Raw genomic sequence first — 14,373 nt, forward strand, 5'->3', positions numbered from 1 at the left:
TCTTGATTATCAGAAGAAAGGAGTCATTAGTGATGCTACTGGGAACGATTTCACACCCCTCACTAGAAGTTTCACACAAGAATAAACAATGATAACTTCCCCACCAAAGTATCCCCAAACAGGGAGTCAGTTGGTACCTCAGTTCCAATGAGTGTAGGACGGATATATAGACTAGCAGATGTTGAATATGGAACCCATTCTTGATCCAATTTCACAAGCTGTTTAATACACTCCATAAGCTCTTCTTTGTCAAATCCCTGAAGAAATGAAAAACATAATGAATAATGGAATTTTCTTCATTTGTAGCAATAAAATAAAATCCTCAAGAAAGCTTCAGACTGTTAAAAAAGTAATAAAACCAAATAAAAAAATTTAGTGGTATTTCCTACCCAATTATGATAGGATAATGGACTATCCATATGGGGAAAATATAAAATTGGATCCCTACCTCTTACCACACCCCAAATATCAACTAAAATTGGATCATACACTTAAATGTGTAAAACATAAGACTTTTATTTAAAGAAAATACAAAATTTGGTGTCACCTTAAGGTAGAAAAGAATTCTTAAATAAGAGACATAAAGCACAAATCATAAGGAAAATATGAATAAAATTTGACTACTTAAAACATAAGGATTTCTATTCTTCAAAAGATGTTAGAAGCAGGAAACTGGGTGAAGTTATTTGTAACATAACCAACAAAGATTATACTGGAATATGTTACAATATTCTGAAAATTAGTAAGAAAAAGACAGATTACCCAGTAGGAAAATGAACAAAAGCTAAGAACAGTTTATTTCTATGGAGGAACAGATTTTCATATACTAAATGAGTGACAATCTATAATAATAAAAGGGTAATATGCTTATTAGATCGGACGTCCTTCCAGACATCCAGAACGAAGCCAGGGCCAGAGTGTAGCCTCTGGTCCCAGGTGCCTGCCGGCGGCCAGAGGGAATCCTCGTGGGTCCGGGTGTCGGAGGGAAGCCAGTGCTGGCAGCTGGGGGAAGGCCTACTCTTGCACGAATTTTTCATGCATCGGGCCTCTAGTTTGTAAAATAAGTAGTTTCTACTCACTTGGAAGGATAGAGAAACATGCTTTCAGAATGTGATAGGTTATCCAAAGTAGAAATAAGTCAGAAATATGCATCTGAATAGAGCTCATAACATCAGGATTTGGCTATTTAAATACTAATTTTTAACAGCAGTCACAGTATAATAATATTACAGAAATTGAGATTGCCAATCATATAGGACATACCCCCCATCCGCCCCCTGTACACCTGCTTGGGTCTCTGGTACTGCTGTCTAGACAATGTTTAGTGGAAAGGGAACCTGACTAGGACTTTAAAAACGTGCACCCACTTTCTTACCCTTCATGCTGTGTGACTTTAGGCAAGTCATTTAACCTCTCTAGGCTCAAGTGTTCATCTCTGTACATAGGTGCTACTAAAATTCACAATACATACACCTTCTTGACAATGGCTTACTGTTATGATTAACCAGGTGAAGAATGTAAAACCACATAACAGTTTGTGGCATAGTTGCTATCCAATAAATATTACTGCCTTTCCTTCTGTCCCATTTTAAAGTTTTCCCCAGTGATCCGTCTGTAATGGTAGAAGAATGAAACTAGGACCAAGTCCAAAGAACTTACCTTAATTTCCCTTCTGCTATCATATTATGGCCTTAGAAGGAGGAAGCATTGGTCACAAAAACAGAAAGAAGAAGGAAGAGCCTAGCTAATAAGGAGTAGTTACTTGGGTTTAGCTATTCTGGGGTTCTTTTTTTTTTTTTTTTTTTAATATATTTTATTGATTTTTTTACAGAGAGGAAGGGAGAGGGATAGAGAGCTAGAAACATCGATGAGAGAGAAACATCGACCAGCTGCCTCCTGCACACCCCCTACCGGGGATGTGCCCGCAACCAAGGTACATGCCCTTGACCGGAATCGAACCTGGGACCTTTCAGTCCACAGGCCGACGCTCTATCCACTGAGCCAAACCGGTTTCGGCTATTCTGGGGTTCTTAAATGCACAGCTTGGGCTAGGCTTCTAGAGGCTAAATACTCAGAATATAGAAATGGCAGCTGGTCACATCGCAGGGAATGAAAGTAATCAACATCATTTCCACCTACATGTGAAGTTTAGCATCTAAATCTAACCCACCTTATAATGAATTCTGCTCCATAACAAAGTCATAGCCAGGATCCAATGGCCATGAAAAACCATTTTTTATATCATTGTGCATCTTTTTAAAATAAAACTTGGGGTAAAATATCAAAATAATGACTTAAATAACTGTATACTTGCTAGTGTCTAAGGCAATTAGGCAAAATATCCCCAAAATACCTGTGTGGCACCCCATGTTTTCCTTTTTTCAATGTTATAATTTCATACAGACTTTAAATTTTATTTCCTTTTGTTTGAGGCATGTTTTTATTCCTTATCCTTTTATGTCCCACATACACGTTAATCCCCCACAGACACTCTAGGAAATAGATTGAGGAATTGCCAAATGGTATTGGTTACTTCCTTACATTTTTACCTCACTAATTACAAAGTAAATCAGATACAACTTCAGTGTTCATATGGTCTGTACTGAATATATAAGTATTCTGAAGTTATTTCTTTGGTGGTAAACTCACAGTGAATCATTGAGTCAAGAAAAACACAAAAGAAATCCCTAAATTTACCTACCGGCAAAGTTGCCCTCAGAGCAGATCGGTGCATTCTATCCATGTTGAGGTTTGGCCGGAAGAGTCGAATTTTATTATCTGCGTCTCGAAATGCCTTCATTCCTTCAAATAACTGAAGATGAAAGAGAGAGCAATCTTAGAGGTTAAGTAAATGAAAACAATCCCTGTGTTCAAAGGAATGACTTGTCTGTGTGTGCTCATCTTCATCCTGAAAAGCTGTTGACCCCGACCTCACCCAGAGATCCCTAAATCTAGAAATGCAAACTGACAGATTGGTAACAGTAATCGCGATAGAAACAAGTTATTTTATTACCAAAATCTGGTGGGGATGCAGTTATCCTGTGCTTAGATAGAGCCATATTGCTAAATAATATAGTTATGGGGATTAAAAGAAAACCATCCCCAACCCCACAACATGGATCAACTGCCTAGACAACAGAGGCAGAGACCAAAGGCCCAGGGGCGCCCCTCAAAATACCCATGTATCTTTTCATTGAATCTGGCTCATTCAGACTCCGGATAGTAGATAATCTAGATGTGACCAGAGCTGGTTAAGTTCCAAGAACCATAAAAACCAAGCAGGTCAAGACATACTATGTTGGGGCTATGTCACCTTTCTAAACGTGCTGCCCCAGACAAATCACTACGCAGAGATGTGAAAAGACTGAGAAGCAGGTATGTACTGGCAAATACAAAAGAAAGGGGGAAATCAGTCATGTTAGTGGGAAATTTTAACACAGGTTCTCTAGGTTACCAGCAGAAAAACAGGCTAAACTCAATAAAGGTATGAAAGACTTGAGAAAGAACAACAAACTAACCCACAGGACAAAGCCCAGCCCACACCACCTGCACAATGCATGGTGTTTTCACATGTTCTCCACCAGAAGGTAAGCCACAAATCAATACGAGAAATATAACTAGAAAATGTCCATAGTTTGGAAAAGAAGAAAACCATTACAAAACAAAGCATGAGATAAAGAAGAACAATAAGGGAAATGAGAAAATACGTTGAACTGAATGGTAATGAAAAGTAGGGCTGTTAAGAGGCTGCTGGCCTTAAAGCTTACATGAGAAAAGAGAAGAAATATAAATCATGTAGCACAATTAAAAAGCACAAACTTCAATGTTGCAAGGGCAAATATAGGAGTAATTTTTTAAATATAATCAGAGTAAAGTTTCAGTTAAAAGATAAGGCTATCAAATTGGACTCACTAAAAAACATCTGAAACAAAAAGATATAGAAAGCAATATATCATACAAATACTTTCTAAAATAGAGCTGGCAGGTGTAAGTAGTAGATAAATAAGCCTTAGATATTTAATGGACAGCATAGTGATCATAAATAATACTGTACTATAAACTGCAAATGGCTAAAAAACTGGATCTTAACTGTTCCCACCACAACAAAGAAATGATAATTATGGGACATGATAGAGAAATTAGCTAAGGCTATAGTGACAATTGTACTGCAATATACATAATGTACACCTTAAGCTTATAGAATGTTATATGTCAATTATATATTTTTTAAAAACTGGTGGGTTATATTACTAAATACAAAATAAAATAGGTAACAGATCTTATTTACTTCACAATTCTTAAATTGTATGCATTTAATATAGGTTCAAATAGATGTAAAGATTATATAATAATATTGAGTAAAATAGATGCAAAATATATAAAAGGATAACACAATATGACTAATTGGGACTTATCCCAGGAAGATCAACTAATGAGATTTATTATGTTAAGTGTATGTGGGAACCAAGGGGGTGGAAATATATGGTCTTCTCATTAGATGTGGTAAATGCATTTGATAAAATCAAACATTCATTTATAATTTTTAAAAATTTCCCCGATAATTAAGAGGAAAAGGGAGCTTTCTTACATGACAAAGGATATCTAAAATAAACTTGCAGAAAACATTATACTTAATGGTAAAACTTAAAGCTTGCCTTTTTGGATTGGGAACATCATAAATTGTCTGCTGTGACTACTTAAGTTCAATACTCTACAGCCAGTATAATAAGGCAGGAATAATAAAATAAAATGCATTCAATTTAAAGAAGGAAAAAATAAAACTGTCCTAGAGCATGAAATATAGAAAAGATTAAATATCTAGAGAATCCAGAAAAAACTGACACAACCTCTTGAAATAATTTGTTTAGGCAAGGTAGCCAGATGCAAAATTATACTTCTATGGAACAGCAGCAGTTCAAAGATAAAAACTATCTTTATATATAAAGAGGTAATGTGAAAATTAGGCCAGGACGCCGTAACGGTCACGACCAGCTCAGGAGGAGGGCCCTGGCGCAGGCCCAGAGCCTGAGAGAACAACAGACAGGGCGGCCCCGGAGCCAGAGAGAACAACACGCAGAGGGGCCTTCCCCCAGCCACTGGGCTGCTGCGGCCAGAGCGGAGACACAAATCCACAGGGGGGCCGGGTTCAATTCTGATCAAGGGCATGTATCTAGGTTGCAGGCTCCTCCCTAGCTGGGGCCCAGGTCAGGGCTCGTGCAAGGAGGCAACCAATCGAAGTGTGCCTCTCACACTGATGTTTCTCTCTGTCTTTCCCTCTCTCTTCCACGCTCTCTAAAAATCAATGGGAAAATATCCTCATGTGAGAATAAAAAAGAAAGAAAGAAATGTCATATCCTATGAAAGACACATCTTGAAAATGCCTAAAGGAAGTTGTCATTTTTTCGTGGTGAAGGGACTGGAGTCTCTGTTGATGAAAACACATTGGCAGCTGCGGCGGCCAGCAGTGGCAGGATCAGCAAGGTGATGGGGATGGCGCTTTTCCCTGATCAGCTCGGTTTCCTCCCACAGAGGGAGGCCAGACTGCGGGTTAGGCCCACTTCCCGGGGGGAGCGGGCCTAAGCTGTCAGTAGGACATCCCCTGAGGGCTCCCGGACTGTGAGAGGGGGCAGGCTGGGCTGAGGGACCCCTCCCTCCCAGTGCACGAATTTCGTGCACCAGGCCTCTAGTTTATGATAAAATTAAAAGGAATACTAAGATGGGAAAAATCTAACAAAAGAAGTGAAAGGCCCATAAGAAAAATACAAAATTTTCCCAAGTCTTTAAATATCTAGCTAAATGCAGAAAGCAATCTCATGCTCATGGATGGAAAGACTTAATATGATATGATGCCAATTCTTCCCAAATTAATTTAAATATTCAGTGCAACCCAAATGTCAGGGCATTTTATTTTCTCTTTACAAACTGAATTATGAAAGTTGACTGACTTCATAAACTGAATCTCAAAGTTATATGGAAAAGCAACTGACCACAGAGATCTAGGGCACTACTGAAGAGCAAAACAGAAAGACTTGTCCTGGCAGACATCAAGACTTATTGTAATGGTTTGGAGATTAAGACAGTGGCATTTGTGCAGGTAGACAAGTAACACACTGAAACAGAATAGAGATCAGATGGACAAGACAATGGAACAAACGTGGAGATACCAGGAGTAGACCTATGCATACACAACAGAGGTGCTATGACATATCAGAGGGAAAAGGACAGTCTTTTTAAATAGTGCTGGAACAACTGGGTATCTGTAGCAAAAAAAATTAAGAAGGAGGAGAAGAAGAAGAAGAAGGAGAATGAAGAGGAGAAGGAGGAGAAGGAGGAGAAGAATAAGGAGAATAAGGAGAAAGAAGAAGAAGGAGGAGGAGGAGGAGGAGGGGGGGGGGGGGAGGAGGAGAGAAAAAAACAGAACCTACTTCATATACAAACCAATCTAGGATTAAAGACCTAACTGTGAAAGACAAAAACCAATAATATACCAGTAGGAGGATATCTTCATAATCTAGGGGTAGAAGAATCTTTAAACAAGATACAAAAGTATCCTATCTAATAAAGAGGGAATATGCTAATTGACCATCACTCCATCACAGAGATGGCTGCACCCACAGCTGAGGCCAAGTTCCCATAAAGAGCCTTAACGAACAATCATTAGGGACCTGAGGCTACACCCTCCCCTGCCCCCGTGGGCTTGACAGGGGACCTCAGGCCATGTCCCCCACCCAGCGGGGCTTGACAGGGGACCTCAAAGTACACCCCCAGTGCTGGGTCAGGGGAACTCAGGCCAAGCCCCTGCCCAGCGAGCTTGACAGGGGACCTGAGGCTGCGCCCCCCTGCCTGGCGGGGCTTGATGGGGGACCTCAGGCCATGCCCCCCACCCAGTGGGGCTTGACAGGGTATCTCAGGCCATGTCCCCCACCCAGTGGGGCTTGATGGAGGACTCAAGGCACACCCCCCACCCCGGTCTGGGCTGGGGGACCTCAGGCCACGACCCCATCCTGGCACCAGGCCAGGGGATCTGAGGCTACGCCCCCTGCCCGGCGGGGCTTGACAAGGGTGGGACTGGCTGGGTCTGGATCTAGCCCAATGGGTGGGGGTGGGTGGCGGCCGGGTCTGGGTCTCACACGATTTTGAAGCACATGTGGGTGGGTGGGGACTTGACTCTGGGTCCCGTGGTGCGCCCCAGACTCTGACAGGAGGAAGGTTTTCATATACATTTTACTAATTTTCTTTCATCTCCGACACTTCTATTATAGAGAAAGGGCAAATAGCAATATTAAATTATTTCCTCTAATTAATCCCTTTTTAATGTGCACAAATTTCATGCACCGGGCCACTAGTCAAATATAAAGCAAAGATTGATAAATTCAAATTTTAAAAGACAATGTATTTCTCATCATCAAAATATTATATACAGATGCAGGAGAAAAGTGTCCTTGCCCTTTCTGTCTGTCTGATTGTGGCAGACAAGACTCAATGGGAAATAAAAGAAAAAAAATTATATAGAGTAAAAAGAGTGAAGATATGTAAAACTCATATAACTGACAAAGAACCCATATCCAAAATACTTCTACAAATCCAAAAGAAAGACAACACGATAGAATAGGGAACAAAAGATTCAAACAAGCAGGCCCTTCAAATAAGAAGATAGCCAATTGACCATTAAACATATGAAAAAGTGTGTATAAATTAATATCAAAATAAGATGCCATTACACTAAATTGGTTAAGCTTTTAAAATCTGACTTTACTAAGATGTAAAAAGTTGGTAAAACAATAGAAACATTTATTCATGGCAAGTGGGTATAAAAATGGTCAAAACCACTATGGAAAATAATTTCCCTATGCCTGTAAAATGGAAGATATATCCTATGACCAGTAGCACCATTCCTAGGTGTATCCTTAAGCAGATTTTCTCAATTTTTTTGGTCAGGATGCCTTAAAACTTATATTCTTAAAAGTTATGAAGATTCCAAAGAGCTTTTACTTACGATGTTTTTCTGTCAATACCATATTAAAAATCAGAAGTAAGAAATTTACTTATTTATAATTCTAAATCATGACATGTTAAAATATTTTAATGAAAAATACCTCCATTTTCCCAAAAGAATTAGTATGAAGTATGGTACTATTTTCAATTATTACAGATCTTTAATGTTTGGCTCAACAGAAGACAATTGGATCCTCATATCTGTTTCTGCATTCAATTTTTTTGCAGGATATTATTTTAATTGAAGCACATACACAAAAGAAAACCCAATCTCACACAGATATGCAGTTGAGACAGGGAGAGGTATTTCTGGTAGCCTTTTTTAGAGAATTATGGATATTCTTCTCTGTTATCATTACTAAACTTGTCAAGGGATGGTTCCTTAAAGGTTAGTTGTAATATAGAATCTGAAACCATATCAATGAAGTGCTCATATTTTGTTAATTTATTAAAATCCAATTGTCTACCAGACAGCGTTCAACTAGAGAAGCAGAACCAGTAGGAAATATATGTAATATTAACAGACTTATTAGAAGAAATTGGCCAATGAAATTGGACTCACTGACGAGGTGAGTCCAAAATCTGTAGGATAGTCAGCCAGAAAAAGGTCACAAACAGGCTGGACCCTCAGGTGCGAGCCGCAGCTCACCCACATGGGGCAGTCAGGAAGGGACACATGGGGTGGTCAGGAAGGGAGAGGCAGAGAAAAAGAGGGCACATGCAGGTCTAGCTAATGTGTGGGGTCTCTGACCTCATGAAATCCTAAGGTCAGGCTCACCCAGAATTCTCTCCCTTCTGATTTTCTTTAAATCAAACAATTAGGGACTTAAGTCACATCTGACAAATTCCTTCACAACAGCACCTACACTGGTGTTTGATGGCAGGTGTGTGTATGCAATAAAACAACCACTGCTTCCCTCTGCACACAAGAGACTGCCTTATAGTCCATTCTAATCAAAAGGAAGCTAAAAATGGAATTCTGGGGACTGTAGTTCAGACAAGCCAAATTGACAAATGTTGGTTCAATGAGCTATGCAGATCTTCCCAAAGCTAACATCTCTTTCATGTATTTTTTAAAACCTATTAACATCACCACTAATATCACCAGAAAATTACAGGGTGTATTAAAAGTAGGTGTAGAGTTGTTCATATGGAAAATACAATATACAATTACAACAAAATACAAAACAACAAAAACACAGTAATAAATAATCATACCAGAATAAACTCTGTGCTTCACATGTTCACAACTGTAAACCTACTTTTGCCCACCCTGGATTTAACAGCAGAAAGGGTTACGTTCACAGTGGTAAATCCAAGTTTTCTAAAATTCTAATTTTTACTTGAGGGCTACAATGCTAGCATTGGCACCAAACAGAGTCCTTTGTTTCACTTGAAGTCACAGGTTCCCTTTGTTCATTTTTCAAGAAAACACACACAATATAATCCCATTTTACAAAAAGTTCATACAAGGTTAATAGAAAAGTGAGGATAACCGTTGCCAAAAGACACAGGATTTATGATGTGAAAGGGACACTTGAAGGCTTCTGGGGTGCTTAAGTGGTCTCTTTCTTTACCTAGATGAGCATTCATTTATAAGTATTAATTTAATAGTATGTATATATTGGTCATTTTTTTCAAATTATATTTTATTTCACTAAATATTTATTTCAACCAGAAAAAGAAGTGCCAGTTATCATTTTTATTTTATTTTATCCATATCCCCTACTCATAGTTTACATTTCTCTCCTTCACTATTTGAAACTTTCACTTATTTATCTATCAAAAATTTTCAGTATTAAAAAAACCTACATGTAGTTGTAGATCTCGAAGTAAAATGGATTCTAAAATCAATAGGGCTGATGAGTGGAAGAGACAGATGGTCAAGAAAATCACTCTTATATTTACTTTTGTATTAAAAAATACAATTATTGAACTTAAAAATCATGTTGGCATACAATAACATAAGTGTGTCAGTAAAAGAGAAAATGTTTCACATAACATTTGGGAAGGAAACATTTGAAATAAAGTATCTGCCTAACTTTCTCAGTGGGTGTTTAAAAAAAGAAAAGAATCCTGAGGGCAAGATCATGGCTAGTTTGTTTACCATCCTACCCCGAGCACTTTGCACAGTCCCAAGCACATAGTAGGCACTCAACAGCCATTGAATGAGTGAACAGGAAATGGAACTAATATGCCTCGTGAGAAAATTCAGGGACCTTGAGGTTCTCCGCACATGGCCATCACACTTCCTAAAGTACTATGATACTCTCCTAGTATCTTTCCTGTTAACTTAGTGCCCATCATATGAAGAGGTAACCTAACACATCGCTTTATCTTCCCATTTATCACCGATACATGTTGCAGATTATATTTTCCAAAAATAGCCACACAATCTTTCCAGTCCCTCATGATCTTCTAGAACTTTGACATTCCTCATCGGGAGGTGAAGGGTATATATTCCCTCCTGTTGAATGTGGGCAGGCCTTTGTGATCACCATGACAACAGAGTATGGCAGAAGTAATGCTGTGATTTTGATTCTAGGTCATAAAAAGCACAGAGCTTCTATCAGGGCTCAGTTGCTTGTGACAAAAAGCTTTGGAGCTCAAGTCACAGAGGACAAAGTTTAGCTCTTCTCAGAACACCATATTTGGCACACCACATGGACAAAGAGTGATGCCAAGAAAGCCCCAGCATTTCAGCCACCACCTCTTTGAGTTTCACCAGACATATGTGTCAGGAAGCTTTTGAGCCAACTCCAATCCCAGCCACTATCTGACAGCAACCACATAGGAGACAACAAACCAAGAACTACCAGCCATCCTAGTCAACTCCCAGAATCATGCAAGATATAAAATGACAGTGGCTGTTCCAAGCTATTAATTTTGTTATGTTGCAATAGATAACTAATGTAAAACACAGTCCAGATCTTAATGCAAAACAGCCCCTGTGTTTATATTATTCATGGAAGACTAATAATACAGATTTCAGTTTTTACTTAACAAAGGATAACAGCAATTAAAGGTTTTTGAAAAACTATCCTGGTCACCAAAATCTATATTGGCAAAACTAATCAACTCATTTAAATAGATTTCCAGTGAGTTTTAAAAACCAATGGCCGTCAAAATATTTTTTTAACTTTCAAAATGACCTTAATTCTTTCTTGTTTACTTCCCACAAGCCAGTGATTCACAAAATGTAGTTTCAAGGGTATTATGATGACATGGGAACTTAGAAATCAGAGCCTCGAGGGTGGAACCCGGTGATTCTAATGAAAGCTGTGTGAGAATCACTGCCAGATTCCTTCTTTCAAGTTCATAAGCATTTTATTTCATTTGTTCGTCACTTTACATAATGGCATAGGCCAGGGCAGCTACCATTCTTATTTTATAATTAAAGAAACTGAGGCTTGGACTAAATAATGTAAGAACTCATCGAAGTTGGTACAGTTAAAACACAAAGATGGGAATGGAAGCTTAAGACTTCTAAATTCAACATTTAGTGTATACATTGGGGCAACTAATATATTTCCGATGATTTGAATTTATAATTTTGAACAAGTTAACTGGACAGGCCTTTTTGTAATTTTAGTGTATATGTTTGGAGAAAACATCACAGGGAGTATGAGCTTGCCATTTGAACCCTGACTCCTCCCTAAATGCTATACAATTTTGAACAAGAAACTTAACTTTTCTGAACCTGCTTCTATAATAGGTGATAATAATGCTTCAAGAGACAGTAATAATAGCTAATAACAAGGCTCTCATTATGCATTAGGTATAGCTCTATATGCTTAAATGAACCACCTTACCTTCTTCTTATAATAACACTATGAGGTAGGTATAATCACCACCTCAATTTCACCAGTAAAAAAATTGGAAGCATACCGTCATTAAATAAGTTTCCCAAGTCACCGAGTACCCTTTAGAGCAACAGAGACAGAATTTGAGCCCAGAAAGTCTGAATCCAGAAATATATGCTTTCTCACTTAAAATAATAACATGAGATGACCCATTATAAAGTACCTAGTGCAGGGCACACTGCAGGAATTCAATTTAAAAAATTCATTATTGTTACGAATATTTACTATTACCATCTTTTAGTCCCTTAATAGGTAGTCTATTGCTTATTTTAAGCATCCCAATATTCTGAGTATGTCTAACACATTACAAGTAAGTAAAATAAAATCAAGGTCACCCTAGCCAGCTTGGCTCAGTGGATAGAGCACTAGCCTGTGGACTGAAGAGTCCCAAGTTCGATTCCAGACAAGGCACACACCTAGGTTGCAGACTCGATCCCCAGTGGGGGGCGTGCAGGAAGCAGCCGATCAGTGATTGTCTCTCATCATTGATGTTTCTATCTCTCTCTCATTCTCCCTTCCTCTCTGAAATCAATAAAGAAATATATATTTTTTAAAAATCAGGGTCAAGGGAAAGGGGAGTGTATTGTATATCTGGCTAAGTGTGAATCCTATGAAGGACCAGAGAAAGCATCTCTAAATATTTAATGCTTATGATTATTCCCCTCATGCCTGAAGGATGACCTTTAATTACATGTCCCTCAACATGCATAACTACACATTGCTGGTCATAAAAACATGAACTTAGCATTAAAATCTAACCAAATCATTGTACTCAATGGCCTCTTCTCAATCATTAGAAGATCTAAGAAGACAGGTGCCTTGGTAAAATATTAAAAGTACATTCTTTTTTTATTGCAAATTTTCTTACCAACTGTCCTTCCTAGTTGCTAAATGATTTTTATGGACGTTATAGAAAACGCAAGAATATCTAAAAAATTAGTTGTTAAGACTTAGCTGCAATGAGACTGTCTATAGGAAAAGTTTCAAAGACATTTATGAGTCCCTGTAGTAAATATGACCAAGCCCACGCTGCCCAAAAGCTATTGTAGCAGAGGAAGCTGCTTGGTGCCCCCAATGAAGAGCAAGCATGTTACCGCCCTTCAGTGCAGTGCACTTACCTCCACTGCATAGTGCAGAGCCGACGAGGCAGGGTGCAACGACAGGTTCTGAAAAGGCTTGATGTGTGGTTTCTCCCATCCGAACTCTGAGGACCACTCGATTGTCAACATGTGGTCTGTGAAAACGGTTCCAAACACCACAGTATTTGGGTCGGGTTTCTCCTTTAAAACGGTGGCTGGTGTGATTATTAGATCTTTAGCCTAGGGGGAAAAAAATCAGCCCCATTAAAGAAGAGTAACGGAACAGCTACTAGCTACAAATAAAGAGGGTAAAAAAAACCAAACACATAAAATTTAAGCCATTAGCTATTGAAAATTTAAATCGCTTGACTCATTTTTTTTTTCTATCCCCCAAATTTATTTATCTTATAACTAGAAGCCCAGTGCATGATTTAATCATGCACGTGTAAGCTGTCTGTCGGCTGGTCAGCAGCTCCGAAGTCCCTGGGCCCCTAGGGCGAGGCGGGGCGGGGGCGTGGTCCTCCTGCGGCCGGAGCCCAGGCCAGGGTCTTGCCTTTGCCTCCCACTCAGGAAGGCTGGGGCCGCCACCACGTGCTCCTGCGGCCCAACTGCCGCCAGACTCCTCCCCGGGGAGCCGCGCCACCCGCCGCCTCCAAACCTCCAAAACCCGGCTCGCTGCCCCAGAGGCCTGTCTGTGCCGCAGCACAGCCATGGCGCAGACGCTGAGCTCGCGTCGCCGCTGGCAACGCGAGCTCAGCGTCCTGCCGGCCCAATCACCACCCCAGCCACCCCGAGTCCCGCCCCCTGTGTCTCCCGCTGGCCCAATCATGGGCGTAGCGGAGTGATGGTAATTTAAATATTACCTTTTTATTATGTAAGATTGGAACTGTGTACCTTTTGGTCGCCTTCACCCATTTCCCCTATCCCCACTTGATTTTTATTTTATTTTTTATTGATGAGAGAGAGAGAGAGAGAGAGAGAGAGAGAGAGAGAGAGAGAGAGAAATTTGTTGTTCCACTTATTTATGCATTGATTGCCTGATTCTTATATGTGCCCTGACTGGGGACCAAACCTGAAACCTTGGTATATTAACTAACTGAGCTACCCAGCCACAGACCCCGCTTGACTTTCATTTTACTTTACTTTATTTTATTTTATTTTATTTTATTTTATTTTATGTATGTATTTATTCCTAAAGAAAGACAAACTGCCACATATAGTGCCTCATATGTGTTTTTATTTTTTTAAATGTGTTTTCTATTTAATTCAGAGAGGAAGAGAGAGGGATAGAAATATCAATGATTAGAGAGAATCATTGATCGGCTGCCTCCTGCATTCCCCCATTGGGAATCAAGCCAGCATGTGCCCTGACTAGGAATCCAATCAAGACTTCTTGGTTCATAGGTCGACACTCAGCTACTGAGCCACACCAGCCG

The 14,373-nt window shown here is 39.4% G+C and overlaps 1 protein-coding gene across 2 annotated transcripts in view; it reads right to left on the reverse strand.

Moving 5' to 3' along the window:
- BCAT1 (branched chain amino acid transaminase 1) overlaps window positions 1-14,373 on the reverse strand; it is a 97,038-nt gene that overhangs the window by 36,178 nt on the left and 46,487 nt on the right. For both annotated transcript variants that reach the window (XM_079774971.1, XM_079774972.1), the window contains exons 3-5: window positions 12,977-13,177; window positions 2,702-2,812; window positions 138-257 (exon numbers count right to left, since the gene is read on the reverse strand). In XM_079774971.1, the coding sequence (XP_079631097.1) occupies window positions 138-257; window positions 2,702-2,812; window positions 12,977-13,177 (432 nt within the window). The remainder of the gene's footprint in view (window positions 1-137; window positions 258-2,701; window positions 2,813-12,976; window positions 13,178-14,373) is intronic.

The sequence above is a fragment of the Cnephaeus nilssonii genome (genome assembly GCF_951640355.1).
Source record: "Cnephaeus nilssonii genome assembly, chromosome: 6".
Lineage (NCBI taxonomy): Eukaryota > Metazoa > Chordata > Mammalia > Chiroptera > Vespertilionidae > Cnephaeus > Cnephaeus nilssonii.